At 48.3% G+C, this 27,963-nt stretch overlaps 1 protein-coding gene across 1 annotated transcript; it reads left to right on the top strand.

The window, feature by feature from the left end:
- Nucleotides 1–188: 188 nt before the first annotated feature.
- On the top strand, nt 189–25,738 carry LOC121047658 (estradiol 17-beta-dehydrogenase 8-like). Its single transcript, XM_040503091.2, has 3 exons — nt 189–354; nt 22,705–22,898; nt 25,310–25,738. Exons 1-3 carry the CDS (start codon nt 189–191, stop codon nt 25,706–25,708), a joined length of 759 nt encoding a protein of 252 aa, XP_040359025.1. The 3' UTR covers nt 25,709–25,738.
- The last annotated feature ends 2,225 nt before the right edge of the window (nt 25,739–27,963 follow it).

Below are 27,963 nucleotides of genomic sequence, written 5' to 3'. Positions count from 1 at the left end.
TTTTTGTTTTTGTTTTCTGAATTTTTTACCGTCCTGCACGTACATCTCGCGCGCACCTGTGATTTGAATGATCGCGTAAAATCACATGACCTAGTTATAATTATACAGGAATGATTCGCACACATGTGACATTCTCCCGAAGTTACACCGTTGCTGCAGCATCTGCCTCTAAAATTGTCCTGGAAGCCATGTCCAGCGCTTCGAGCTTCTTCGAGGAACGACTCGCTCTCGTAGTCGGAGGCGGCGGGGGAATCGGCAGATGTGTGAGTCTCGCTTTCGCCAAGAAAGGCTGCCGAGTCATTGTGGCTGGAAGGAACTTGGACAGAGTTGAGGACGTTGCCAAGTCCCTGCCGGGTAAGAAAAATGACGGCCACAAAGGGACGCCATTTTTTCATTTTTTTTAGCTATATTCTGCTAGCCAGCGGTAGGAACCAACGAGCCACTCAGGTAGCGCCGTAAGCGCAACTTCATGACGTTCAGCTTCTTTCAATGCGTGCCCATCCGCCGGTTCGCCGTAACTTTACTCTTAGTTTTTGTGCATGAGCTTGTCTTTCTTTTAGCGGAGTCACACCACTTATCACGACATGCAGAAGACAGTCTGCCAGCCATCAGGCACCGCGATATCCGTGGTTCGAATACAGCGTGCCAAGCTTCTCCCTAAACTCGCTGTCCTACGGCGTCCGAAACACGGATTTCGCGTTCGATCGCATTCGAATCTTTATGCTGACTGTCTTTTGTATGATGTTCAAGCAGTGTGACTATCACGATCGCGATGGCGAAAGGACACGCTTTTCAGTGCGTGCGCTTGTTTATACTTTTTCTTCGCCGTTTCCACGCTTCAGTACTCTTGTTCCGCAGCGCCCTTCCCTCGCAACCATCCCACGACACAGCACGCCCATCATCAGGCGAATTTCGATTGTCCCAAATGGAGTATGGCGCTCACACGCGGATGTGGATATGCTAGTCCTACAAAGCCTGCCCGATCCGGTCGGTCGTCAACCAGTCTATCTATGCTGGAACGCAAACTAAATGATGTAGAAAACTGCATTGGGCACTGATTGGCTATTCTCTCGGGTCACGTGACATGATGTTGAAATATAGTTTTTCCCTATGGAGTTCGAGCTATGCTCGTAAAATGATGCAGTTGGCGGTGACGTCAAAATGTCGTCACGATGCACTTCGACGATGCAGTTAACTGATTGGTCGAGACGAAGCCAGAGATCAATCTGCATCGTAAAAGATGGCGACCCTAACATATGCATCTCTACTGTTGGGTTAGCTTGCGGGTCGAGTTTTTAAATATCACCGGGATGCTTTGGAGACGAGCGATGCGAGGTTTGTTGGCGAATACTGGCTGACCAAAGGGGTGACTCGCTGGCGGTGCAACCAGCTTCGCGGAAAGCTCCAGCGTTGTCGTGAAGGGCCCCGTGTGCTGACGGTCGAACAACAAGTCCTCGCAGCTCTACGCTTTTACGCCGTTGGCGGCTTCCAGGGAACCGTCGGGAGCGACGAAACGATCGGTGTTCACTAGTGCTCTGTGAGTCGCGTACTTGGTGATGGCATCAACGCTATCATCGATTGCCTCGGATCGAAGTGGCTGTGTTTCGAACAAACTCAAACAGAGAAGGTGCTCACAAAAAGGAAGTTCTTCGAGCAATGCAAGTTCAGCGGCGTGATCGATAAATATTTTAAATACTCTTACACGATTCAACACGATTGTGATTTCATTTGAGTGCACCCCATATAAGCGATTTGGCTGAGCGAAAAGCCAAGCAAGCAACGGTAACAGGCTTAAGTTGAGCTAGTTCGTTCATACTTCAGGTAGAGAGAGAGGGAGAGATATACTTTACCTTAAAGCAACTACTTCAGGTAAGGCCAGCTGAACTAGAATAAACATACACATAAAGAAAAGGCCATACACACCGTGGGACTAAGAAGTGATTTTCTTTTTCCTTCTCTTCTGCTACAAACCCAACTTGAGGGAAATATTCTGTTTTCTTCTTTTTTGCTTCCTACTTTACCGAAAATTTAACCCCAGAAGGAACATTTTTTCTTTCTCGTGCAGCAGGAGAGACAATGCACTAACGCAGTCAAATATAGCCAAAAAAATAAAATTGGTCGTTAGTTGTTTATACAGCAGGAGGTTAGTCTGCCTGAACATGGCGACATTGTTACCCACTGTAGAGAAGCAATTTAGCCAGTGCAGTACGACTCCTAGCCCGGGGTCTTTAACGTGCATCACGCAGTAGTGATACACGACCGCACGCCGGTACGATGCTCATCCAGATCGAAACGGACAGGGGCGGGGATTGAACTCAGGATTCCTGGGTTCTGCAGCGCGAGCTTTCGCTTCACGTGCTCCGAGCTGGTGTGCGCTAGCCTACTCGACGTTCTCCGAAATTCCCTGTAGGGAAAAAAGAAACGATGTAGTTTCAACTCAATCGCCACTGTTCGGCGACGTCACCGGACACGTCACGGTGCAGTTATCTTCCGATGTAGTTTGTTGGCGATGGAGATTAGGCTCCTCCCATCGGCGACGTCACGATGCAGTTTCTCCACCGCTTTTTCTAGCATAGACAGACAGGTCTCAAACATCTGTCCGCCGTTGCGTTCTTCAACCTCATGTATACTTCATGCTGTTATTTGCCGGCGACGTAACACTCAACCCGTGAGCTCGCAATACCTTTCCTTGCTGCTGCAGACCGATTTACGATGACGTGGCAGCTCCACATTGAGACGGATATAACATCTGCCTCCACAGGAAATGTGAGCAACTCTCACTGCCGGCCTCTCTGCGCTTGTCGAACAGCTCGGAGCCAACGTACTGCGGCGTATGCCAGCTGCCGTCGTTCAACGACAGCCTGTTCGACGCTCCGGATCAGCCTACGCCAGCGTCAACTGCACCACCTATCACCGCCGGGGATAGACCAAAGACACCCTCCAGTATGATAAAACGAAAAACAACCTCCATCTCGTTACCTGGGTCGCTAAACTCGTCAAACACAAAGTTGGGCACGAAGCTCGCGGAGCTTGCTGATTGGACTCTCGCGACGTTGGCGGCACGCGGGACAAGATGTCAATCATCCAAGCTCTCTCGGTGCTCAAATTCCAGCGAGAATGTTAGGCACAAAGTTGTAGCGAGCTTCATCGGAGCGCGCTCGAGCAACACCGTGGGGCCAGCCGATTGACCGGCTTCACTGATGACGTCACGCCTGCGTGTCCCTACATCCCTACGCCGCAATAAAGTCAATGATGCGTAGATTGTAGCTAGGCGGGCTGTAAATGCTCTGAACTTTCTCGTCGCAAGATCGTCGTTTGTGGAAGTTATTGCTGACGACAAAGTGACGTTTCACAACTTTGGGAAGGAGTTATTTGAGGCCAAAATCTTCGCTTCGGAATCGAGGCGAAGATTAAACTTTGTGATATTGTGGAGCCGTGCGCGGTGTACGCGGTTTTAGAGCTCATTTTCCGCCACTGTCGACAACGCCACCGGGGTCACCCACAGGCGTTATGTATAGACCGTTTTATCGTGGGTAGCGCAATTTTGAGAGCGAGAGAGAAAAGGGGAAAGGGCTACCGGCGCTTTCCCCCTTTCTGATTGTGTAGAAACAGTGGAAGTCTCGGATGAGAGGCATGGCCGGTGTTGGGCGTCTGCAGTGCCCCAACTTCTTTCGCGCTTTCTTCTACGTTTCAAACTCCCAAACTTAATTAGAGCCATGGTCTTTGATGGCGACAGTCCCCCGGTCATCGGGACACCATTGCTGGGTGATAGGGTGCACGAATAACGACAGAAAGCGTCGAATACTGTCCGAGGGCTTATATGTAGCTTGCATGGAATCCGGCAAGGCAAGTACGGCTGGAATGTTTTTAAGCTCCATTGCTTTCCGCATGACTGGAAATGATGAACCATTTATGCATTTTTGCTTGCAATGGGCCTATTTCAACGGAGCCGCTTTTAGTTGTAATCAACCATCGATACACGAAACGGGAACCTCAATTAACTTTGTAAACGCCCGGAGCTGCTACATATCGTCTTTCTGTGCTGTTTTTATCTTCGTGTCCCTGTTCTTATATTTCCTTGTGAATGAACGACGAAGACGCTCTAGGTGTACTTTTATCGAACCGCAGAAAGCCTCGAAGCAGCCACGAATTATTTTACTATTTGATGCAATATTTTGGGTACTCACCTCCAATTTCTATAGCTTGCACGTTCGCTGCCGCTGTTCCCCCCGTCGCAACACTGGCGGATGCCATGACTCAAACAAAGAAACGTGCACACTGGGCTTGAAAACGCAGATCGCAACACACGAGACGTTCCCTGCAGCGACTATCAAGCGCCTCAAAGCGCCTTAGTCAACGAAAACAACCCACCAGCGGCACTCCAAGGAGCGCTTTTACCGGCTCTCTCGTATCGGGCAGAAAATCGCGATTAAAAAAAAAAAAAAAAAAAAAACTTAATAGACCTACGTTTTCAACAATTTGCAGCCTCACCCGGCGGCGGAAATAAGCCTTCAACTAAGTGTTGTAGATGATAAAATCGATTCAGTCACCACTGCAAATTATCACTATTAAGATAAATTCAGTTACGAAATTTTACAAGCTGAAACAGCAGTTATCATGAGAAAACTCGCACGCACATTGCGAGCGTACCCCATGTTCATCGGTTGTACAGCGTTCCGTGCGCTCTCCATTCACGAAATGTTCCGAGCGAAGTCGAGAGGATGGCGTTGAGTAAACGCCTTTTCGGTTTACGGACGCAATCCACTGCCCCCGGAGACAGGGGTCATGTGGAAAGCGATGAAGCTCAAAGACGTTCCAGCCGCTCTCGCCTTGCTGGATTCCTTGCAAGCTACATATGTCCTCGGACAGTATTCTATGCTTTCTGTTTTTATTCGTGCACCCTATGACCCAGCAATGGTGTCCCGATGACCGGGGGACTGTTGCCATCGAAGCCTCTGGCTCTAATTAAGTTTGCGAATTTAAAGCAGAAAAGAAAGCGCGAACAAAGTTCGAGCAACACACACCCAACACCGGCGAAGCCTCTCATCCGGGACTTTCACTCTTTCTACACAATCAGAAAGGGGGAAAGCGCCGGTAGCCCTTTCCCCTTTTCTCTCTCGCCCTCCTTCAGTAAAATGGTCTATAGAGACGTCGGTAACGACTGAGAGATGAGGGGGAGAGGGGGGATGGCAAGAAAAAAGCCGTGGAAAGGCGAAAGAAAAGGTATAACCAATACAAACACACACTCAAATAGATGTCAGGAAGGGCGGTAGAAATTGTTCGCGAGGGAGGGAGAGAGAGAGAGAGGGGAGAGAGGGGGTGGGGTGATAGTAGTGAAGAAGGGGGATATCCCTGCCCCCGAAGTTTTAGAGCGCATTGCGCAAGTCCTATGCGCCCGTTTCGAGCTTGAGCGGCGTCGCCGTGGGCGTAATCGCGCGCGCGTTGCATTATGGGATGTTTTTTCACTAAAATTAGTGGGGAAATTGACGTCACGCGATTTTAACACCAATTAGGTTTCCCCGCTAAATGAGAGGGGTGCAGGATAGAAGGAGGGGGGGGGCTGGAAGGGCATACCCTCCCCTCCTCCTCCTCAAGAGCTGCGCTTTAATTCGACATTACAGAGAACTGTAAACGTCTGTCATTTTGTTTTATTATAACTCTCTGAAATGCTATAGTCCGGGGCTGGTGGGGAGGTATCCCCCCCCCCCCTTACACCCTTATGCCCCTTGCGCCCCCTTTTTCGACGCCACTTGGGGTGGGGGGGGGGGGGGTGAATCGCCCCCCTCCACGTTCTTCTGTTTCGACGACCCTGCTTAGAGGCGTTCCAACTGAGCGATGACCAGGAACAGCACAGCGTGCAATTTTCGAAATTATGGTTCTAGAGATTCTGGAATTAAAACGGGGCGCGTTCCACAAGCTTCCGAGCTGCCATGAGAGACTTTCAATCGAGAGGCTTCTGCCAGGACTCGTGTGCAGGCGCGTTCAGTGACGTGCTTTTATAGTTCATAACTTTGACGTCAGGGTCAGGATGATCAGTTGTAAACGACAAATTTGATGGCGCGTGTTCGAGTTGACGGTGAAAAGTTTGGTTGTCTACGATGAAAGCTTGGTGTCCTCGCGTTCTCGAAACATCACCGTCAATGTTGACAAACTCACATTACTCTTATTTCAATTGATGAACGCAGAATTAATCCCAGTTTGGCTAATTTTTGAAAGTTTATCATAAAATGATTTTACCTCCCGCTGATGGGGGACAACTGCCCGGAAGCGAAATCCGTCTAAGGTGCAACTCGGTTGGTTGTGACCTAGCCACGTCGGCCTATACCCTGATCAAGTTCGAAAGGCCGCGATAAATAAAAGGGACGACAGGGACTTTTCTTTTTTAGTAAATTATGCTTTATCGGCGGAAATAAGAACGATATAAGACTATACACTTTGACGGTGTTGATTTTAGAATGCAATTACCCAAGCCTCTACTGTGCTTTCTAGATACCATCAAGGTCGCAGCTGATAATCTTCATCGTGACATTATACGTATACGAACCACGTTCGTCTCTGCGTGCTTTCTCGTGCTGCTCTAGCCCGGCGCCTAGGGAGTAGTAGGATTTTTTGCCCTCTCAATGAAAAACGTCACGAAGATATACGAATCTGCGGGTTTGTAAGAAAAAAAAACTTCGCTGCAATCTTTCGGCTCCTCCCCCCGCTATGTCATAACACAAAGAAATTTGTGTCTGACGAGTTTAGCGACCCTAACCTCCGATCCGTCAAAAACAATATGCCCGAATTCTGTGTGCTCACCGATTCCTGCATGCCCTACCTCCAAATTCGCCGTAAGTGAGACTATGTTGAACAGCTCTATTTATTACAGCCTGCTTATTGACCTGACAAGGTTCAAAGTCTACCGAAAAAACCGTAACGGAGCTGGGGGTGGAGTTCTTGTCACCATACCGTCATCAATTAAGTGCGCTAGAAGACCTGACTTGGACCGAGATGAAGTTGAGGCCGTTTTTTGAACCTCCATAGAAAAGAAGGACTTCATCTATGTGTCGTATACTGCGCACCAAGCAAAAAAGCAGAACGCTATAATTTATTAATCATCAAGAACTCTGTCACCCTCTCAAAAAAGAGGTACACAATATGCTGGAAGTTGGAGATTTCAACGCTGACAATCACTGGTCTGATGCACGTACACCTGTACCCACAGGGCGAAATGACACTGTCCTTCTCGGCTGCATGGAGACACTCGGACTCACCCAAATGTGCAAAGAATTAAACTACAACACCAGCAACAACCAAACCTCCTACTTCGACCACATATTTGTGTCTAACCCCCCAATCATATCAAATTGTTTCACAGGACCCAGCCTCGCAGGGACCGATCGCCGAGCAGTAATCACAGATACGTACCATCATTTGCATAATCCAGACCCCCCCCCCCCCCCCCCCCTTTGCCCCCCTGGACGTCTCCACCGATTCGGAAGGTGAAATAGTAACTACCTCAATCGGTGTTCCAAGATAACCCTGAAGATTCGTACAACACATGGCTCGACTTCATGCATGCCATCAAAGCTGGGCGCGTCCTGTCCAAATTAAGCCATAAAAAATCCCGATCACCATGAATAAAAAAGGTGATACTGCTCCAAGCCCGCAGAAAGCGTCAACTGTTTGCACAGGGAAAACGAAACAACCCTACCGCTATACTTGAGGCAGCCCTCCCACTGCAGAGAGATCTCAAAAAACGCATAAGACAGTCGCACCGGCACTATGTTTTCGACATGGCACAGCGGGCAATGAAGGAACCAAAGATATTTTGGGCCTACATAAGATGCAGCAAGAAGAGCACGCCTGCTCTGAACATATGCCAGAACGGTAAAGTTCTCAAGGACCTGGAAACTTCCGAGTTATTCAGCAACCACTTCGCTACAGTACGGACGCGCCCAGCCCCGCCCAGTCGCACTATGACTCCTCCCCATTATCACCGTAGCTGGTCACCCACCACTGTCTGTCGAATATCCTCTTCACCGAGAAAAATGTCAAAAAGGCTCTCAATCGACTAAGACCCTCACAATCACCCAGCCCTGATGGCATCCATCCTGCGCTCCTGAAGGCAAGTAGCCTCAAACTAGCCCCATTAGTGGCTCGAGTGTTCTAGCTGTTCCTAGACAACGGAAATGTCCATTCATCGAGGCTCTACAGAGCCAAATAAAGATTATTATTATTAATATTATTATTATTATTGTTAAGGCAAACCTGCACTTTGCCTCGATTATTTTCTTCCGTCACAAATAAATGTATTATTATTATTATTATTAATATTATTATTCTTTAGTACGTGGCATTGTTGTTTTTTGAGGCCACTGCAGTTAGGTTCAGTCATACAAGCCCTGGATGGCTTTGACGAACCTGACTTGTGACGTGGACATGCTAGTTTTCTTAAATAAATTTATTATTATTATTATTATTGTTATTATTAATATTAATATTATTATTATTATTATTATTATTCACTTTGAAAGCAGGCCCATGCCACCCCAATCTACAAAAAAAAAAATGAACCCCCCCAGACAAACCAGACTCCTGCAGGCCGATCTCCACAACATCAGACGTCTGCCATACTATAGAACGAGTGGTGAACTCTTCGCTACACAAGTACCTAAACGCCTACACCCTTCTATCTCCACCGCAAAACGGATTCCGGCCCCGACGGAGCTGTGAGACGGCCCTGCTCACCATTGTCCACCAAATCAGTGAAAACCTAGACAATTCTACACCATGTGAACTGGTGCAGCTCGACTTCACCAAAGCCTTCGATAAAGGAGATCAGCAACTCCTGCTTGTTAAACTGAAGAGCACGAGTATAAAGGGCCTTCTCCTCTGTTGGCTGTTCAAGTTCATCCGGAATGGCAACGAATGGTTTCCTACAATGGATCGAAGTCCTAGTCTCAAACTGCCAAATGTGGAATACCCCAAGGCACAGTACTTGGCCCGACCTTCTTCCCAAATTTCATCAGCGATATTGTCCAGGTCATAAACTCCACCGCCACCATGTACGCTGATGACCTCACTCTCCTTGAACGGAATAGATAACCAGAAGACTATAACCAACTGCAACGAGACCTCAACCAGATCCAAAACTGGACTATTACAAATAAGTTGCCTCTAAGTGCATCAAAATTGGCAACAATTCATTTTATCCCCCCCTCAAAAAAAAAAAAAAAAAGCGCAGAACGCACCTCAAACCTTAGCAATCAATGAATCCACCTTACGCCAAAACGCGAGAATAACTCTGCTGTGATTTACCATGGACAGTAAGCTACACTCCACAGATCCACTCCATCGCCTCACGCGCACAGCGAAGCGAATGTTGGGTTCGTGCAAACAACCAGCAAACGACTGGGGCCCACGGTGCTTGCGCAGCTCTACGCTGCTCTCGCCCTGCGAATACTAGAGTACTGATCGCCCATCTGGTCACCGCAAGGAGCGTCAGCCCAGACAATGCTGGAGACCATACAACATAATGCAGCCTACGGCACCTATTGCTAAACATCACCAAGCCCTCGCTTCCCGCCAAGTGACATCCCGACATCCTAACAATTAAAAAACACCGACGGGAGCACACTGGCCCACCGTAGAGACGTAGCCACCCTGCGGCTGCTGGCCACACAATTGGTCATGGGATCCCACAGGACAATTACCTCCGCTTCCACGACAACACATGCCTCCTGCGAGGCGTGAGACTCTGGAGAGCCCTACCTGACCATATCGTCACCCTCCCAATCACGGACAAAAAAGTGACAGGGCTATGCAGGGCAGCTGCAAAACACCTTCGATCTCACCCACAAATCTCACATAATTTTATTCATTGTACATAACCCACATCCTACCACTGTCACTATCTCATATGCATAAATCACAAGACTCTACATCGACATCATCACGTAGACGGCCACATAAATACTTGTGTACGGGCGGCAACGCCTTTTATTTGGCCTGTACCTAACGAGTACGAATAAATACGTAGGCTTTGACCACGCTGGTAAAACAAAGTTCATGATTTTTTTTTTCTTGAGTGTATGGTTTTTGTGCCACTACTTTGAGCAGCAATTGTTCTTGCCGACTGGCGAGCCTTTACGTGAGTGCCGGGACATTTTGAGTGCCGGGAATAATTTTTTTTCTGACATGACGGACGCAAATTTCGGTCTCAGTAACACGGTAGCAAGCTCCGTGACAAATGTTCATTCATAAAATAGGTACCATTTAATAGACGACAAGTTAATTGCTGTCCGCGTGCCTCTAACCTATGACATTTTTTTTAATTGTAGGTTTTCGCGACGCGGTACTCTGCAGTCGAAGCTCGACCTCGGACGCTAAGCTCACTCTTTTGAGCGGCCTTAATCGGCCTTTGTTTATTCAGAACTGCATCTTCCTCCTTTTTACAGTGGACGAATACCGAGTTCATTAGCAATTTTTACACCTCGGTGTCCAATATACAGCGGGGAGGTTGAATGACGTAGATTCCCGATTCAGTAAAAACGAAGGAGCGCACCTGAACGAAAGTTTTACCAAAAATAAAAGAAAGCAGCAAAACGCGACACTACGAGTGTTCTCACCGCTTTCGCGTCTATAACGCTATTTTCAGAGTTGTATACCGTTATTGTTAGGGTGGAGGGGCGTCGTAAATGACGAAAATGTATTGTTTGCCATGCTTTGACCGCCCGGGAATAAAGCACGATGATGTCGCGACAAATAAAACAAGGGCATAACTAAAACAAAAAAACGCATTTTATCAGATGCAACAAAAAACAACTAAAACAAGAAAAAAGGCAGCTGGCATTTTGTGACGGCGACTGAAACGAGAGCGATCCGACACTGCCAGCCACTGCCTTTTCTCATACAAGTCACCATAAGCCGCAGTCAAGGTGCCATTACATTTTACAAAAGACAGTGTGCAGACAGTAGAGAGTTTCAGGGAACCGTGTTTGCATATCCGATATGGTATACGATGGGCCCTCCGGTACTCACTGCGCATGCGCTGCCACAGACGACTCGCATATGTGCAGTTCATAGCGGAGCTAGGGCCCATCGTACCGTATACCGGATGTGCAAAACATGGTTCTCTAAAACTCTCTAATAGAGACTTTTTAGCGAATCGTTACCGCGTTCCGCGTATCGCACTACCTGAGCCTCTGAAGCGGGCTTTTAAACGGTCGCCCGGGTGATGCTGTGACCTCGGGCTGGGCGCTTAACAGGATGCTTCGAAGGCTCCGGTAGTGCGGTTTGCTCAATGTTCCCAACGAGTGTGGTTCCAAAAGAAGACGTAGCCTCGCAGACGTTCGGTTAATTCCACAATAAAAAAAAAAAAAAAAAAAAATAAAGTCGAAGAAATTTTTTTGTGCAATGCTTGCGGTTTTGTTTGTGTGTGTGTGTGTGTGTGTGTGTGTGTGTGTGTGTGTGTGCGTGTGTTTCTACAAGATCGTTTTTTGTATTTTTTTTTATTTCACCTCTGTCGATAAAATCAGCTTGGGTGTTTATTTTCGGAGTTTACCGGTATTCAGCGAAAACGCGGAACCCTAGTCATGATGTCGAGCGCATTCTCGACTTAGCCTGAGGCTTAATTAGAATGCTCCAACAGATGCACGAAAGGTAAAATGAAGATACAGGCCGGCGGGGTTTGAACACAGAGTTTTATCCTATAGTTCGCTATAGGCCTGTCTCTCTCAGCCATGGGGGCGCGAGCACGCCCGTAAAATGTGTGACTATGCAATGCTTGCATCGAACATAAAGCGCCCCTGTAGCGTTCGATCGTGCATGAACCATGGCCGCTTACAAGCGCGCATAAGCATCTTCTAACACGCGGAAACAGTGCGTCTGAAAGTAGAAAAGCAACTTAAATGAACGAGAAAAAAACGCAGCTCGCATTGTTCTATCGAAATGATACGAGTAAGTGTCTTGTAGGTTTTTGTTCTCTTGTGTTGTTCCTGTTATTTTATTCTCAAATTTAATTCACCAATACAATTGTGCGAGCTTAGCGTCCGCGAGCAATCTGAAAAATTCCATCGACCCGAAATCGAAACGCGACCGAGAAGTAGCCGGTTTCACTCCCCAAAGGTATTAGCCAAACTTGAGAGATACAGGCCCATAAAAACCCACAGCATGAGAATCGCAGGGCGTGTATTCCAAACTCCCGGCGTCCAGCAAGCGCTCCACGCCTTCCGCCGTGTTATAGCCTCTTATATACCTTTCCGCCGCTTATTACCCGGGCAAAATATGCTGAGCCACTGAGATGGGGCGGCTTGCGCAGCGTCTGATATACCGCACAGTAGAGCAACAGCGCATGCTCAGAGGGCGTTCCACAGCCCAGCAGACAAAGATGGCAGCGCGCAGAAGGCGATTCTTGGAAAGGTGTATATGCTTGCAAAGCCTGGCATATCGCCATGAGAAGCGGCCGCCGAAATGGAAAAGGTGGAGCGGAAGACAACGGATGAGAAAAGAGCCATGTGACTTCCGGCCCGCTGCGGCGAGACGCCGAAACACACTTCTCCCGAGCGAACTAGTGTGTTTCGGGTCCTCGCCGCTGCAAAAGCTGTGCGCTGACGTCCAGGTTCCCCTAGAGTTCCTGTATAGGATCCCAACGGGAGCCAGAATTGCGCGTTTACCCCCGTAGCTCAGTCTTTCCTGCATGCCATGTTGATCCAGCTCCTCACGTGACTGAATTCGGCGAATAGCGGCGCCGCGCGTTCGAGGCGCGCGGCATGCTCAAACGTGCGGGGCGCGTGCAACGTCTACTTTCCTGGGGGGCTAAGCTCGCCTCCGGCGGGAATCTCTCCGATGCCATGTCACGAGGGAGGGGAGGAGCTTCTTTTGACTCCGCCCCGGCGAGTTTCCCACTCCCCCTCTTATATTTCCGACCCCCCCGGCGGCGGCGAGTTCCCCAGCGTAGCTCCGATTTTTCCCTACGCTCCGCAGTGAAGGGTTTTTATTTTATTTAAATCGGGGGATCGGTGGCCGGCTGGGCTAGCGCACACTAGCTCGGAGCACGTCGAGCGAAAGGTCCGTTGCAGAACCCAGGATGCTGGGTTCAATCCCCACCCCTGCCCGTTTCGATGTTGATGAGCATCGTACTGGCGTGCAGTCGTGTAACACTACTGCGGGATGGACGTTAAAGACCCCAGGCTAGCGGTTTTACCGCACTGCATGGCTAAATTTCTCATCTACAGCTGGGAGAATCTTCCCCGTTGAGGCAGACCAAGTTTTAGGCAGTATCAATATACATACAGCCCAATTTTTTTTAAATTTAAATCGTAAATGACAAATAAGAATAGGTAACAGCTGGATAGCTAGGTTCGACATTGTACATGTACCTTTTTTTAGTACACGGAAGTGACGTCATCACGTCTGATTGGTTGGAAGCAAAAGTGACGTAATTTCCCTAGAAAAATGTGGGCGGAGTCGGCAAAACTGGGCGGAGTCGGCTACCGGACGTGACAACAAAATGACGTTTCGTTTTGTACCGAGTACGTTTCAAAAGGTACTTGCTCGGAACTAGGTGTCATTGGCAGCATGTTTTCAGCGGCGAGGCGTCGCCGTCTCGTCAATTCGTCTTTTTCTTTAATAGAGCTTTTTTTTTCGCCAGAAAGGCTGTATCGGGAACACCGCGATGCATTCGAGCTCCCGGAGGAGATCTTTTGGAAGCAATACCGCCTGCCCAAGATCGTGGTGCGGTGGTTGTGCGACGAACTTCGCGAGGAACCGGAGGTGGGGAGAGTGCGTACCTCGTGGACGGTCATGACTGTGGAGCTTCAAGTGTTGTGTGCATTGCGCTTCTACGGCACGGGGAGCTTCCAAGGCATGGTGGCGAGCGTGGAACACGTAGCGCGGGACCAAAAGACAGTCAGCGTTGCGGTCCGCGCCGTGTCCGTCGCTATCGTGCGTCGTCTCGGGGTCCAGCGTGGCTGGATCCACTTCCCCGAGACGCCGAGCGAGAGGTTCGACGCGGAGAAGGGCTTCAGGCTGTTCGGCAGGATACCCGGCGTCATCAGTTGCGTGGACGGGACCATGGTTTTGGTGCCGCGAGTACGTCTACGCCCTCAACGTGATGGTGGTAAGTACACTCATGTTACGTTGTCAAAACGCGCCCCAAATCTCTAGAAAAAAAAAGTATTGCCGATACGGTTTAAGTATACCGTTTTATGACTGCGGGCTGTGGGGTCTCACGACTGCGCGAGCGTGTGCTCTACGTAGCATGTGAGCCGTGAGACGCTTCTCCCAAAAATAATGCTTGTCTGTTAAAACGTGCAAGCTTCCGTAAAAAAAAAGAAAAAAACAACAACAACATTATTTTTGTTTTAAGGTAGTTAGTTGTACCTTGCATCCAGGAAGGTGTGTTGACATGCATGTGTCAGACAAAATAACTTAAAAGGTTCTGAAATTGCGAATGCTTTGTGAACCATAAGTACAATCTACTACTTGTGGATTCAGGTAATTACATGTCAATATCTCTCTCACTTTCAGGTGTGTGACGCCGACTGCCGGATAATGTGCATCGACCCACGGTATCCCGGGTGGGTGCACGACTCCTTCGTGTGGCAATTTTCCTGGCTCCGAAACCAACTCGAGCAAGGGCAGCTGCCACGCGACGGCCGGTTCCTGCTTGGTGAGCATACTAAATTCATTCCTTACGCACACGGTGGCTCCCACTGCTTGAAAGCCACAGTACCACACGTACTGTGCTTGTTGTGAGGCACACAGACACAGTTGCTGGAACTCCTTGAAGTGAGACAACACCCAAAGTTTGGCCATTAATCTCTGTTTATGTCCACATAACTCTCACACTCTGCAGGCTACGAAAGCCACACTACACCAATCTCACGACAGTGATAGACTATGCAAGGCATGCGACCGCAGTGCGAGTCGCTGTCCGGTTCGGCCCACTCACTGTTACTGTCTGCCTGTACCCTCTTGCTGGTTGGTTTTTGCATGAAGTTGGAGCTCTTTCACTGATACCTGGGGGCTCGCCTGGTCGCTTTGACGGTCGTCAGTTTGTACGGAATGGGATCAATTCCTCCTTGGCCACTTGGGGCTCGCCAAATCTGTCCTCGGGTCGTCTCTGTCCCACACACTGGATTCTTTTCCCTGACCCTTCTTCTTCGGTCTGCCTATATAGCTCCTCCTATTAGACCCTCCGTGTCCCAACCGGACCTGACTCCTTTCCAATCTAACCACCCCCTCTCTTTTTCCCATCTCCAACTCCACCGAGGATTAGGAAAGAGGTTCGTCGAACTGGCGCCTTATCCCCTTGCTTGCCAAAGACAAGGCCAGCGTGTTCTGCTCTGCCCGTGCCTAAGGTCGCGGCCACACTCCCAAAAGCAACAGAGCTTTTATCTGTCGGATGCAAGGGCCTAATAATGCACTTGCATACAACACAGCACCCCTAAGGAATCGTGCACACATCCCATACAACCCACCAGGAAAACACATAGTTACATGAAATAACAGGGAGTTTGCAGGCAAGCTGGTGCTAATTAATCATAATGTAAACTGATACTGTAGTGCAGAAATATTAACACACTTTTAAGTCCCACTTAAGTTACATTATAATTGACATAGTTGCACACAGCTGTTTTCTTGCCTTTTATTTTAAAAAGTAAAGAATGTAATATGTTCCATCCTCTACATGTGCAGGTGACAGCGGCTACCCCTTGGAGCCTTGGCTCATCACCCCAGTCCCCGGGAACCACGCGACCTCCACCGCTTGCGGCCGGTTTAATAAGGCGCATTCCTCGATCAGGTCTGTTGTGGAGCGCTGCATCGATCGGGCTGTTGAAAAACAGATTCCGGTGTCTGCAAAGGCACCGGGCTCTGTATTACCACCCTTCAACAGCCACCGCCATTATTTCGGCATGTGCAGTGCTCCACAACATCTGCCTTGCATCGAGCGAGCCAGAACCGGAGTCAGACTCCGACCCTGAAGAGTCAGAGTTGGAGTCTGAGCCGAGCTCGGACGGTTCTGAGCCGAGCTTGGAGAGGTCAGCGTCGGCTCCCGAGAGGCTGGCTCCTGCCGGCCCTCCGGTCGGCCTTCCGGTCGGCCTCTCGGACAGGGGGAAGGCTCTGAGGCAGCGCCTTGTCGCCCGGTTCGGAACCCGCCGCAGACGTGCCCGTGCGGAGCGCCACACGCAAGGGGTCCGCCGCCACGACGGTAGTCCCGACCACCAGGGACACCGTCGGGAAGCCCCTCAGCGCCCTCGCTGCGGTGGTGCCCAGCACGGACGCCACCAGCGACAGGGAACCTCTCGCCACCACGACTGAGGTCCTGACCACCAAGGACCCCGTCACATCCTTGCCCTCAGTGAAGCCCTCCCCGTGGAAGCCGTAAAGTGCACACTTCGCTTCCTGCTCCACAGTCATGGCCGTCCACAAGCTACATACTCTCTTCAGCTCCTACACCTTGTGAAGTTCGTCGCACAGCCAGCGTGCTGCCTCCGGATACGTGTCGAGTGCATCGCGGTGAAATCGATACAGCCTTTTTTTTTATTTTTATGAGCAGAAGGCACGAGACGCAGTCGACAGTGACAGAAAGGTTCGGAGGTTTAGTTGCCAGACCAACAAATCATCTGGATTGCCCCTGCAAAGAACTCAGAAGTAATTTAGACTACCTCTAGAAAGAAATGCTTGCTTTTGCAGAGATTGCTTTCTTAGTTGCTGAAATAACCAGGGATATTGTTGTCATGGACATTGTTTCATTTTACAAATGCTTCAAAGCGTCTTGCCTTCTGCTCCATTTTATTATCTCTTTTATGGTACTTCATCAAAGTTAGGTGATTGTGTTATCTCAAGACAGTGCACATGTAGTTTGTTTTGAAAATTGCTTTATTTCTTAAAGAAAAACCTGTGACTTCATGAATAAAAGTGTGATAACATGGAATGTAATATTTCCTTCTTGGAAGTAAAACTGAGCATCGACTGGAACGATGTAAGCAATTGGGCAATCTTAAGTATATATCACAGATATCTTGTTGAACACTTTGGTCTTATTTGAGCACAATAGTCAAATTTCGAAAGGAAAAAAATATATATATATTCTCTGACTAGCATACAACCATATAAACACTGGACCACTTTGAAAGAATTATCACAGATGTTGCGCCAAACATTCTTATTTGAGCACAGCAATAGCAAGTTCTCGAAAGATAAAAAAATTGTTTCTGACTAAAGCAGCCGTCACTCGCGCGCTCCCCGTTGGTTCCGCCGACCCCTCCGCTGCCCCCGGCACACCCGGCTCCTCGTCGTTCGACGTTTTGGTTTGAAGAAGGCGCGTAGCGCACATCCCGCATAATATTGGAACAACTTTCTCTCCAATTAATTCTTAAATGTATTGCAAAAGGGTACAAAAAAGCGGTTTGTTTTAACAACGCCCAAAAGGTTTTGATTGTTTTTCAATACTTTTACCTGTACTAGAACAGATGCGACGGCCAGCGACGCACAGGATTGGTTGCCGTTCCTTCGCTAAACGCAGGAACTGCTCCCCGCGTCGTAGTAAATCCTACCCCGTATCCCGCGCGTAGGGACGCCTCAGGGAATGCGTAGCTACTTCCGCTCGTCGGTGGTTGGCTCCGGACGTTGCTGAAACGGGTGACGGGTGTCAAGTTTGCGATGACGTAGCGGCGTCAAAGTGGGCAGAGCCGCCACGTGAGTGTTGCTAGGATACGCTCCTCCTTTGCATTACGTCACTTCCATGTACCTTTTCTCAAATGTCCAACCTAGCGATCCAGGGATGCTAATTATACAAACATTGCTTGGATGTGGGCTAGTTGACTAGACATTGTGATGGTTTGCTGCGCCACGTAGATGCAAGAAAAACGCTCTTGATAAAGATATAAACTAAAGCAGAGTATAGACGAAAAACAACATACAGGAATGGAGCAGACTAACAACTGAGTAATTTCTTTCTCATCTTTCTCCCCCCACACCGCCACACAGCCACATTTGTTTTGTTTTTTTCAAAATAGGATGCACGTGGAGCGAAAGCTCGCGCTGCAGAACCCAGGATCGTGGATTCACCCCCACCCCTGCCCTTTTCGATGTTGATGAGCATCGTACCGGCATGCGGTCGTGTATCACTACTACGTGGTGCACGTTAAAGACCCTAGGATAGCAGTCATACTGCACTTGCTAAATTGCTTATCTACAGTAGGTGTCAATGTCGCAATGTTCTGGCATGTTCTCCTGCTGTATAAACAACTAATGGCCAATTTGCTTGTCAAAATACGGTGTGGAGGAAGAAAGATGAGAAAGAAATTACACAACTGTTAGTCTGCGCCATTCATGTATATTGCTTTTCTTCTATCATCTGTTTTAGTTTGAATTTTATCAAGTGCGTTTATCTTGCATCTACGGAGCACAGCAACCCATCAAAATAATTGTAAAAGTCTGTAGGTAATGGTAAATTGCGTTCCTGGTTACAGATTGCCGTAAAAACACATTTGTTTCTAGGATTCACTTTGTCGAATTTGGATGTAGGATTCACGACGGGGGCGACGGTTCATTCACGGCTCCATCGCCTCAAGCCCGGTTCGCCACGCAGTTCATCGCACAGCCACCTTACCACGTCTTTCGAGAGGCGATAGTGTTGTTGGAAATGAACGTCGTCCATGTCAAACACATTGGCGTGGTTTAAATACCTATGCATACGGCAAAACACGAACGAAAACGCTGCCATTTTGGACGCTTCTCCCTGATCTCGCGCTCAACTCGCCCAAACTCGCGTAGGTCGGAGCCGGCAAGCTTTTCCCATCCGCGGCGGCTTCTGCCACGTCAGAGTGACGTCACCGCATCTCGCCGCGAGTTCCGAATATGCAACTCTCCGACTGCCTCAAACCCTCCGTTTAACGTCACGATCTAGGGAGTGTCGGCGCGTGTCGTCATGCACGGCGCCGACCAATCGCGGCGGTCGGCGAGTTTGGCGGAGAACTCGCCTCGATCTCGCCGCGCCGAGCTTAGCCCCCCTGTACGACACTTGATCCGACTCCTCACGTGATCGGCTCTCGGCGAATAGCGGCACGGCGGCCCGTGGAAAACAGACGTGCAACTCTGGCACCTGTAGGGAGCTTATACAGGAACTCTAGGTTCCCCGAGAAATGGCTCTTCGATGCTCTGTGCTACCAGATCCTCGCGCTCCAAGTCTGCGACCAGGCACCCATGGCTCCGTCGTCGAACTGCCAGGCTTTGTGAGTATAGAGGAGGCTATTGCGTTGTCGAAGGAAGGAAGCTCGCCCTGGAGGCTGGACAACTGAAGCTCTTCGCTCGCGTTATCACCATGGCAGTGACCATGGACCTTTTCCTCGTGGGCAGCGCCCTCTTGAATAGCACAACGCATTTCGGAGTGCGTCGGATGCTGCGGCCGCGCTGGGTTGCGGAGGGAAGCTGACTTTTTGCACCTCTCATTGACGTGACAAAGTGACGCTGTCCGGTAAAAAAACAATTTCAAGACCGCCGTCGCGGGAGTGTTGCCAACCTATCTTTCGAAAATACCCCTCGCCAGCATCCAGAAAACCCTACACTACCCTTCGAATGTTTCTTATTACCCCACATTTTAGCTATACGAGGCAAATTTTTGTTCAAATAATACTGTTGCAAGGATTATAATGATTCAGGGTAATAGTAATACAGTACAAAGCAACAGGGCACGCACGCACGCGCATACCCCCGTTATTCTAGAACACCATGCTTGTATGTGCTCTGTGTATCATCAGCACAATAGTGATGTAGCGAGCGCACAGACATCCCCAACCAACACGTTTAGCTGGACTACGTGGGACCAGCACTCGCGGCGACAGACAAGGCGGCTTATTACAAAAGGAAGCCAATATGAGCGGTTTATTAGCTTCTTTGGGTGTACCGCCTAGGGATTCGCCAAACTAAGGTACTATTTCGATCAACTAGGCTAATACACCAGGGTGGATAGGAAACCGGCGGCTCTTCCGTATTCCGCCGTATTCGTCGATTTCAAAGCTCCGTGGGAGCTTTCAAATGGTCTCTGTACTCGTCGATCATCGGTGATCGACGCTCTATGGGCGTGGTAAGGAAATAGTTAATTGCAACGCGCCACAGCAAAAGAGCGCTCAGGTCAAGCGGTAGTTCCAGCTATGGCTATCCGCAGCAAAGGCACCTTACATCAGCGCGTCGAAAAGCCCAGTTGAACAGGTGGCTAACGGTTCTGGTGGGCTCGGGATGATTCCGCCCGCGGTGCTACGTGTTTCGCAGGTGTAACAAGGACCGCCGGATGGACCAGAGCCATCAGAGAAAAATTGGCGGAAACCTGTCCACTGGGAAGATATCCCTTCTGGCTCCAATCTCCCTCTGTGCAACTCCCACTCCTCGCGGCTCTCCCACTTGCTCCAGCTCTTCAATACTCTCCAACTCAGAGCCGTATATTAGGCTCTGCTCCGACTTAGAGTGCTTCATACACACGCGCGGTTTTGCTTGAGTGGTGACATCTCAGCCATTTTTCGACCCAATTGTTTTTTTTTTAATGCATTTTGAAGTGCGCGATAATTTGGTGTCACTCAGCTCGAGCGCGTAACTTTGGATAATACATAGACGCCGTTTTACCGCCCAAGTCACGCGCCGAGTGCGCCAGAGAGTCACGCGCTGGCACATTCAAGGCAACCATGGATACCTTCATCCTAAACAGACAGACATGTAGGCACCCTACTCCAACTTAAAACCCCTCTACTCCAACTTGGTGTGTGGTGCTCTCTGTTAGCACGTCTTGTAACTTGTATATTTTTGTTTTGCATGATGTCGTGGTGTGGCAGCACACGAGTTGCAAAGCTAAGCAAAACTTGCATGGCAGTTTTTTTTTTTTTTACTGTGTTTTTGCTGGTTGTATAATGCTCGCCGTTGAAGAAACAACGTCCGAAACTACCCTACTTCTGGTGGGGAACTGGCCGGACGGCCCTACAACCCTACAGTTTACCTAAAATGCCTAGAATACCCTACAAGTAGGGTAATTACCGTACGGTTGGCAACACTGCGTCCCGGTTGTTTTTTGTTTTTTTTTGTTTCAAACCCAACCCAGCAAGGAGTAAAGTGCGTTGCAGCTCTTTCACCCTTGTCTCTCGACCTCTTTCAGCACTACGGTCTATAACAGATGAAGGAGTTTCCTGAGGAAAGAAGGTTCACCCCTTGCCTTCCTTAAGCGCGATCCCAACCGACGCGCATTTTTGTGCGTGCAGGCCATGCGCTTCCCGGAAATTGCGTATTTTGTGACGCCTTTGCTGTTTCTGCGGCGCTTTCTGAGTCACAACCGTGCGCGTTGGTTAAAACGGTGCGCCTTCAGATAAAGTTGAAATCATCCTACTAAGCGGGTTTCACATGCAGCGATTCTGGCCCTAGAGCGGCGCGATTTCTGCCGTCGTGGCGCTCTGGCCAGCCGCAGCGGGTGAGTGGCATAGTCCCACCAGGTTGGAAACTTTTCGCCGCGGCAGAGCGGCAGCTTCCGCGCTGGCCACTCACAGCGCGGCGGGAAATCACGTGACAGGAGAACATTTAAGAAAACCTTGTGCAAAGCTAGGACGGCGGCGTTTTCACCTTCTTGAAGCAGACGACAAGCAGAGAAAGTACGCTGGCGACTGGTTTGCGGTTTTTTTTTTTTCCGGCGGGTCGAGCTTCTTTGCTTCAGCAGTCGCGTCGGAACTGTTCAGGAGAATATGGAGGATGGGGATTGCTGTCCCCTTTCTCGGAATTTGTTTTCTAAGTGAAATACACTGCTTTTTTTTACTTTCTTCGCCTGAGTATCAACACTAGCGAGAGCAAGAGACGCTAATCGGAAGCGGCTTGTGCGATACTGAGAAAAAGAAAAGAAGAAGAACTGAGCGACATTGAGGTGTCTTTTCCAACCAAGATCGTCACACCAAGTAAGACGAAATGTATCGCGCCCAGTTCAATGACCTACTTATCAGTGAAATATCGAAGTGTCGGGTTCTTTGGGACGCGCATCTCAAAGAGTTTAGGAACAATGGGACCAAAGGCATTCTTCCATTCTTCGTAGAAGGACCTACTCCGGATAATGACCACATACCCCAATTACGAAAATGCCAAAAATGCTCCAACGCCGTCAGGAGGTTCGGGTCGGCCATATTAGTTGGAGTCTTTACATCCGAGGGAGACGCTGCCCATGACGCTGCCGAGGATGATCGAGGTTTCATCCTCCTCGACAACGAAGTTTGAAAAAAGAGAAAAGTAAGGTGAAGGTTTATTTAGTATTTTAAAAGCTTTTGTTTTTGATTTCTTTAGGTGAAATTGAAGGGAAAACTGAAAACTAAGGCCTTAAACTTGTTGTTAGAAGCCGCTGTAACCGACGGTGCACATCTCCTTGCTGCAAACAACACTGGCCATCGCAACTGCAGAAGACGCTTATGTGAAATGAAATCTCGCAATATGTGCTGCCGCGCTGCTAGAGGGAGCGATTTCGGCCGCGGAGTCGCTGCATGTCTAAACCCGCTTTATGCGCGCCCGAAAGGCGCCATGAATCATCGCGACGTCACAAACTTCGCAATTTCCGGGAGTCGCACGGCCTACGCGAGCACAAACACGCGTTGGTTTGGATCACGCTTTATGCGCCCTTACAAGTAGCATGACGTTCGCGAAGAATGCAACAGTGTGTATGCATATGTGTCGTCTCAATCGGTCGTTTCATCTGCGCAGGTAATGGACATGAAGCACTCCAGGTAGATGTGGGCCAATCGAAGTCTGTGGCTCTGCTCTTCGAGAATGTCTCCAGGCTGTGTTCTCGGCCTGCAAGCATCGTGGTTAACTGCGTCGGCATTCCAAACATTATGACCCCAATTGTTGATATGTCGGAAGAGATGTTTGATAATATCATCCGAGTAAATCTAAAGGTAATTTCGCTAACTTCGAGGCATATGAAACTAAGCTGATCATGACATTTTCAAGTCATGTGAGAAAAGATAAAAAAAAAAAACACATCAAACGGAGGTGCCTTAAGCACGACGTTAATTCGTTCTGTTTCAGTTCACATTTAAACAAGGAACACCACGATATGTTTTACGCGCATCCGGAAAAAATTAAATTATCGGCAATAAAACGCTCGAACTAAGTATATCGTCTTTTTCAAACACGGAATTCCTTTGTGGGCTGGACTTTATGCGAAGAGAGTCAACCTAAGGTGTGAGCAAATATAGTACACATCAGCCAAGACAATATACAGGGTGTTTCACGAAAGTCCGGGATAAGTAGGGTGTGAATTATTTTTGCGTAATTAACTTTTCAATATTGTGTTTAAGGACATGGTTTCAATTAGAAGATTGCTCAACATCATCAAAAAACACTAAATCAACAAATTGCAGAGCGATAAAAGGCACAGGAAGCATTTTACGGCTTTCTAAAAAACCTCACAAATTCGACGGATTTTCAAGTTTCGGTTTCCTATCGGAGCGCATCTCGGCCCAGGCGGCACCGCGGCCCGTGGAGAGATAGTGCAACCAACCTCTGCTGCGCTGTCATCGCGCGACGCAGGAGAGGCTCATTGCTCTATCTCTCCACGGGGCGCGGCGCCGCCGGGGCCGAGATGCGCTCCGATAGGAAACCGAAACTTGAAAATCCGTCGAATTTGTGCGGTTTTTTAGAAAGCCGTAAAATGCTTCGCGTGCCCTCTATTGTTCTTCAATTTGTTAATTTAGGGTTTTTTAAAGATGCTGGGGAATTTTCGAATTGAAATCATGCCCTTAAACACAATATTAAAAAAGTTAATTACGCGAAATGAATTAACAACTTAATTATCTTGAACTTTTATAACTTTCCTAAATAGGACCCTGGCCCAGGACCAAACCGACGCAAACCTTTTTTGTTGCGACGCGTAGTTTTCGAAATATCGTATGTGTCCACCTTCCGTAAAACACCCTGTATAACGCATACAAATCCCATAGTAGGCAATGTATAAACGCCCCCCAAAAATAAATAAAAAAAACAAAAAAGCTACAGAATCTTAGGTAATGTTCCGTACTCACAATTAAAGCTAATTCAATGTAAGAAGCCAGATTTAGCAACCGGCTCACTTGAAATCGAACTCCGGATTGTGGGATTCGCAACCCGACATCCTTGATTTTTAATTTTATTGCGGCGTTGCGAGAGAAGGTAACAGAGAGCAAACATGAGGACAAAATGTGGTACACGGTAGCTTGCGCGAACGGGCGACCGTCGGAGAAGAGAAGCTCCTCAGGTGACTCTATAAAATCAGGGGGCAGGTAATGACGTGCCAAAGGATAGAGGAGCCTGCATATGACGTCACGACAAAGCAGCCAATGGAGAGATTAGCGGGTGTGATAAACTTCATCCACTAGAGATTACTTCAGTTACCACTAGAGGATCCTCGAAATCCAAAGACACGGAGTACTCAAGGCTCTACAAGCACCCTCAGAAAACGCGGAAACGTAATACTTTACTGGGAGCATACGTTCTACTTTGGTCATGTGCATTAGGCAGTGGGTTTTTGAGCGCCACACCTTTCCCGAGTGGTTTGGAAATTTACCGTAGCAGAAAATGCTTGTGCATTGTGCTATCGGCGCTGTTTAGCTTTCCCGCTGCGCCGATGGAGAGGGCTGCGGCTGACGCACCGAAATACCGGATTTGCCAAGGCAGCAGACACGGCTGCTTCCGATGTCTCGACGGGTTCACACAAAAATAGATGGCGACAGCCATCCGTCCAAATTTAAAATGGAAAACCGCGAGGGCTGTGAGCCTCTAGCTGTTCCTACTAAGCAAAAGCTGTCGTAGGGTCAGTTATATTCTTTAGCATATTCAGGATCCGTGGTAACTTCCCAGTAAAGTCTCATCTTACACTCCACTCCTGAATATCTGTAAACTTGTCTCGATCATTCTGATAAATCCGTAAAGAGCATGACTGTGTCCTGTGTGCAACACAATAAAAAAAAAAAACAACTTCAAACCCCCTAACAGATCATTACTAACAATGACGTACAGATACGGCATGCCGCGTTTGTTAAATGATAAAAAAAAGATTAATACCTTTTTAATCATGCTCGTAAACGTAAATATGCATGTTAGATATAAATATAGCCATCCGTTAAAAAAATTAATGCGCGATTGTCATTACCCGACACCGTTGATGATGTGTGACTTATTTCTTGATGTTAGAGATATATTTCGACTTTAATTTAACTATCCCTTTAATCTGGCAGCAATCATAATACACTAAAAAAGTAGACCCACTGAGAAAAGAAAAAAGAAACGAGAGAACATCAGTTTACGCGGTATTTCTTCACACTCGCAGGGCACGTTCCTGATAACCCAAGCAGCGGCGCGGGCTATGACTGCAGGAAACGTTCGCGATGGGGCCATCGTGAACATTTCAAGCTTCGTGTCAAAGCTGTGCCTTCCCTACCGCGCCGCATACGCAGCGTCCAAAGCTGGGCTGGAGGCATTCACCAAAGTGGCGGCAAAGGAGCTCGCCTCGCAGGGCATCCGTGTCAACAGCGTCCTGCCTGCACTCACGACCACGCCCATCTCCGGAGCGAATAGAAAGCCCGACGAAAGAAAGAGGATGGTGGAGCTCATTCCTCTAAAGAGAGTCAGCCGCCCAGAAGAGGTGGCTGACGTCATCGTATTCCTCTGTGGTCCCGGAAGCTCTTTCATGACGGGCGCCGCTGTGGACATCGCGGGCGGGCTGTAGCTCACGCGCTTCACCGATGCCTCTTAGATGACCCTCCAAACGTGGGCACTTGTGAATCTTCGCAACCTCACCTGGCTGACGTCATCATCGCCGCCAGCGTCTCTCGAGGCGTCTCAACACTATTGAGACGCCCACATGCGTCGACGCCATGACGGAAGCGTCTGCCGATAGGCATCGTCCCTCGTCGAGCCTTAGCGGGTTTGCCGATTGCAGCGATTGGGCGATTGACTAATAATGACGTCGTTTGCACGTTTTATCTTTTATGGGGTATCTGCTTCACTCTTGTAGCGCTGGATTGTTTATGTCGAATAATAAATAAAGTATACTTCACAGTAAAGCCAGTTTCGGTCATCTGAGCTAAGTAAAGATTATGCTTCGGTTCGAGGTCAGCTACGCTGATTGGAAGTTCCATAAACGCGGAAAGGAACAAGTCCAGCGCATCCCGTTATCGCACCACACTCAATGAGACTGATATATCAGCCGGTAAAATCACCGAACGAATCACAAGTCACGAAGCAGTTTTAAAATAGAGCAGGCCCCGTGTTATTTTAAGGGGAAGCTGAAACGTTTATTTTTTTTATTGAAATACCTTAAAGGTCCTACTCGGAAGGACGTTACATGGTGGGGGGGGGGGGGGGGGGGGGGGGCCGGCTAAGTACAGCATATATAAAAAAAAAAAAACTTGCACAGGAGAGCAGTGCAAACGTGCAAGAAGTCGTGTCTCAAACAATACCTAAATGGCTGCTTATAAGACAGCGAAAACAATCGGGGTTAGTGTCGGTGTCGATGCGCTCTGTCAGATCATTCCACCTCCGTGCTATTTTGGTGAAGAAAGAATACAAGTGCGGCAGGTGAAACGGCCATTCTTGCACGCGTGATAAGGACGAGGTGTGATTAAAGAGGTCATGAAACGATTTTCCTACTTCTTTCTCCTTAGCTTTAATCCTCAACTCAAATACGAATTGTGAAATCACTTGGTCGTGACATTTCTTCGGCACTGCTGCGATGACTCCTAGGTTCCACCGTGCTTTTTTTGCACACCATAGAACTTGTCATTCCCCAGTGACAATAAGTTCCGTCAGGGCACTCATTGGCCACGAACGCGAATCCAAATATTCGTCAACGGATTGATTGTTGACGAGCACATACGTCCGAGTGACGCAGTTCTCGTGTCCAATGCGTCAGCTGGGCTTTGCTGACGTCAGTTTGGCGCCGGTGGCGCGCTTTTGGAACGGCGGATGTATCATAGTGAGAAGGTGGAGAGCTTTCGAAGGCAAGAAGGTACAAAATAGTCCGCTATATTTTCAAATGTTCGTACCGAAAAGCTGGCTTTTGACTTTCTAGCCTCTTTCTTTTAGCCAACTAGACGATATGCGATTAGTAAAGTCCCAATTTAAAATCATTCATCCCAACCCAAAATTCGTTTCATGGCCCCTTTAAATGCGACTGCGTCAGGGTGCCTTGGCTGAGGGATGGTGCATAGTAAATGCGATGTAAAGGGCATAAGCGAGAAAGCTTGCTAATTAAGGCCAGTTCTGAAGGTCGGCTTTTTGTTTTAATAAGCTGACGCTGGAATGTCGCGATTATTCAGAAAAAAATAAAGCGCATGACTCAATTTTGAAAAGCTGATCTTCAGTGGCGAAATAGGTTTGGTTAAGATCCCAGATGTTCGATGCGTACTCAAGTTTCGGCCGAATTAATGAAATGTATGCAGTTTCTCTTAAGTGAGAAGGAGAACAATAAGTGTATATTTCAGGTAGCCCAAAGAACGATTGCACGATGATAACAGTGACCGACGATGTATTTTTCAAAAGAAATGCGAGTCAACGTGAACCCTTAAGTACTTGTAAAAGGAAACAGACTCAAGAACGTTAAAATCAATAGAATAGTTATGAAAAAAAAAGGTTTCCTTTCTAAAAAAATGAAATGAGTTTGCAGTTAGAAGAGTTAAGCTTTATGAGCCAAGTCGACAAACGATGATAGGTTAGTGAGGTCATCTTTTAGTTGAATGCTACCTTTTTAGTTATAAATTCGTATGTATACAACGCAGTCGTCTGGGAATATACGAATGCGGTCGGAAATACATGAAGGTAAGTCAGTAAATTGCATTAAGAAAAGCAAGATTTAAAGGACGGGCACTGGAGGTACACCCGAAGGCAAAAGGATAGAAGTTGGACTATGAGAGTTTACGAACGTGTGCTGTCTTCGGTCTTAAAGCCAGTCTTTTATCCAGAGGATGATGTTACTAACTAATT

The sequence above is a fragment of the Ixodes scapularis genome, unplaced genomic scaffold, assembly GCF_016920785.2.
Source record: "Ixodes scapularis isolate PalLabHiFi unplaced genomic scaffold, ASM1692078v2 PGA_scaffold4__175_contigs__length_147842914, whole genome shotgun sequence".
NCBI classification, from domain to species: domain Eukaryota; kingdom Metazoa; phylum Arthropoda; class Arachnida; order Ixodida; family Ixodidae; genus Ixodes; species Ixodes scapularis.
This window is presented reverse-complemented; position numbering and strand designations above follow the sequence as displayed.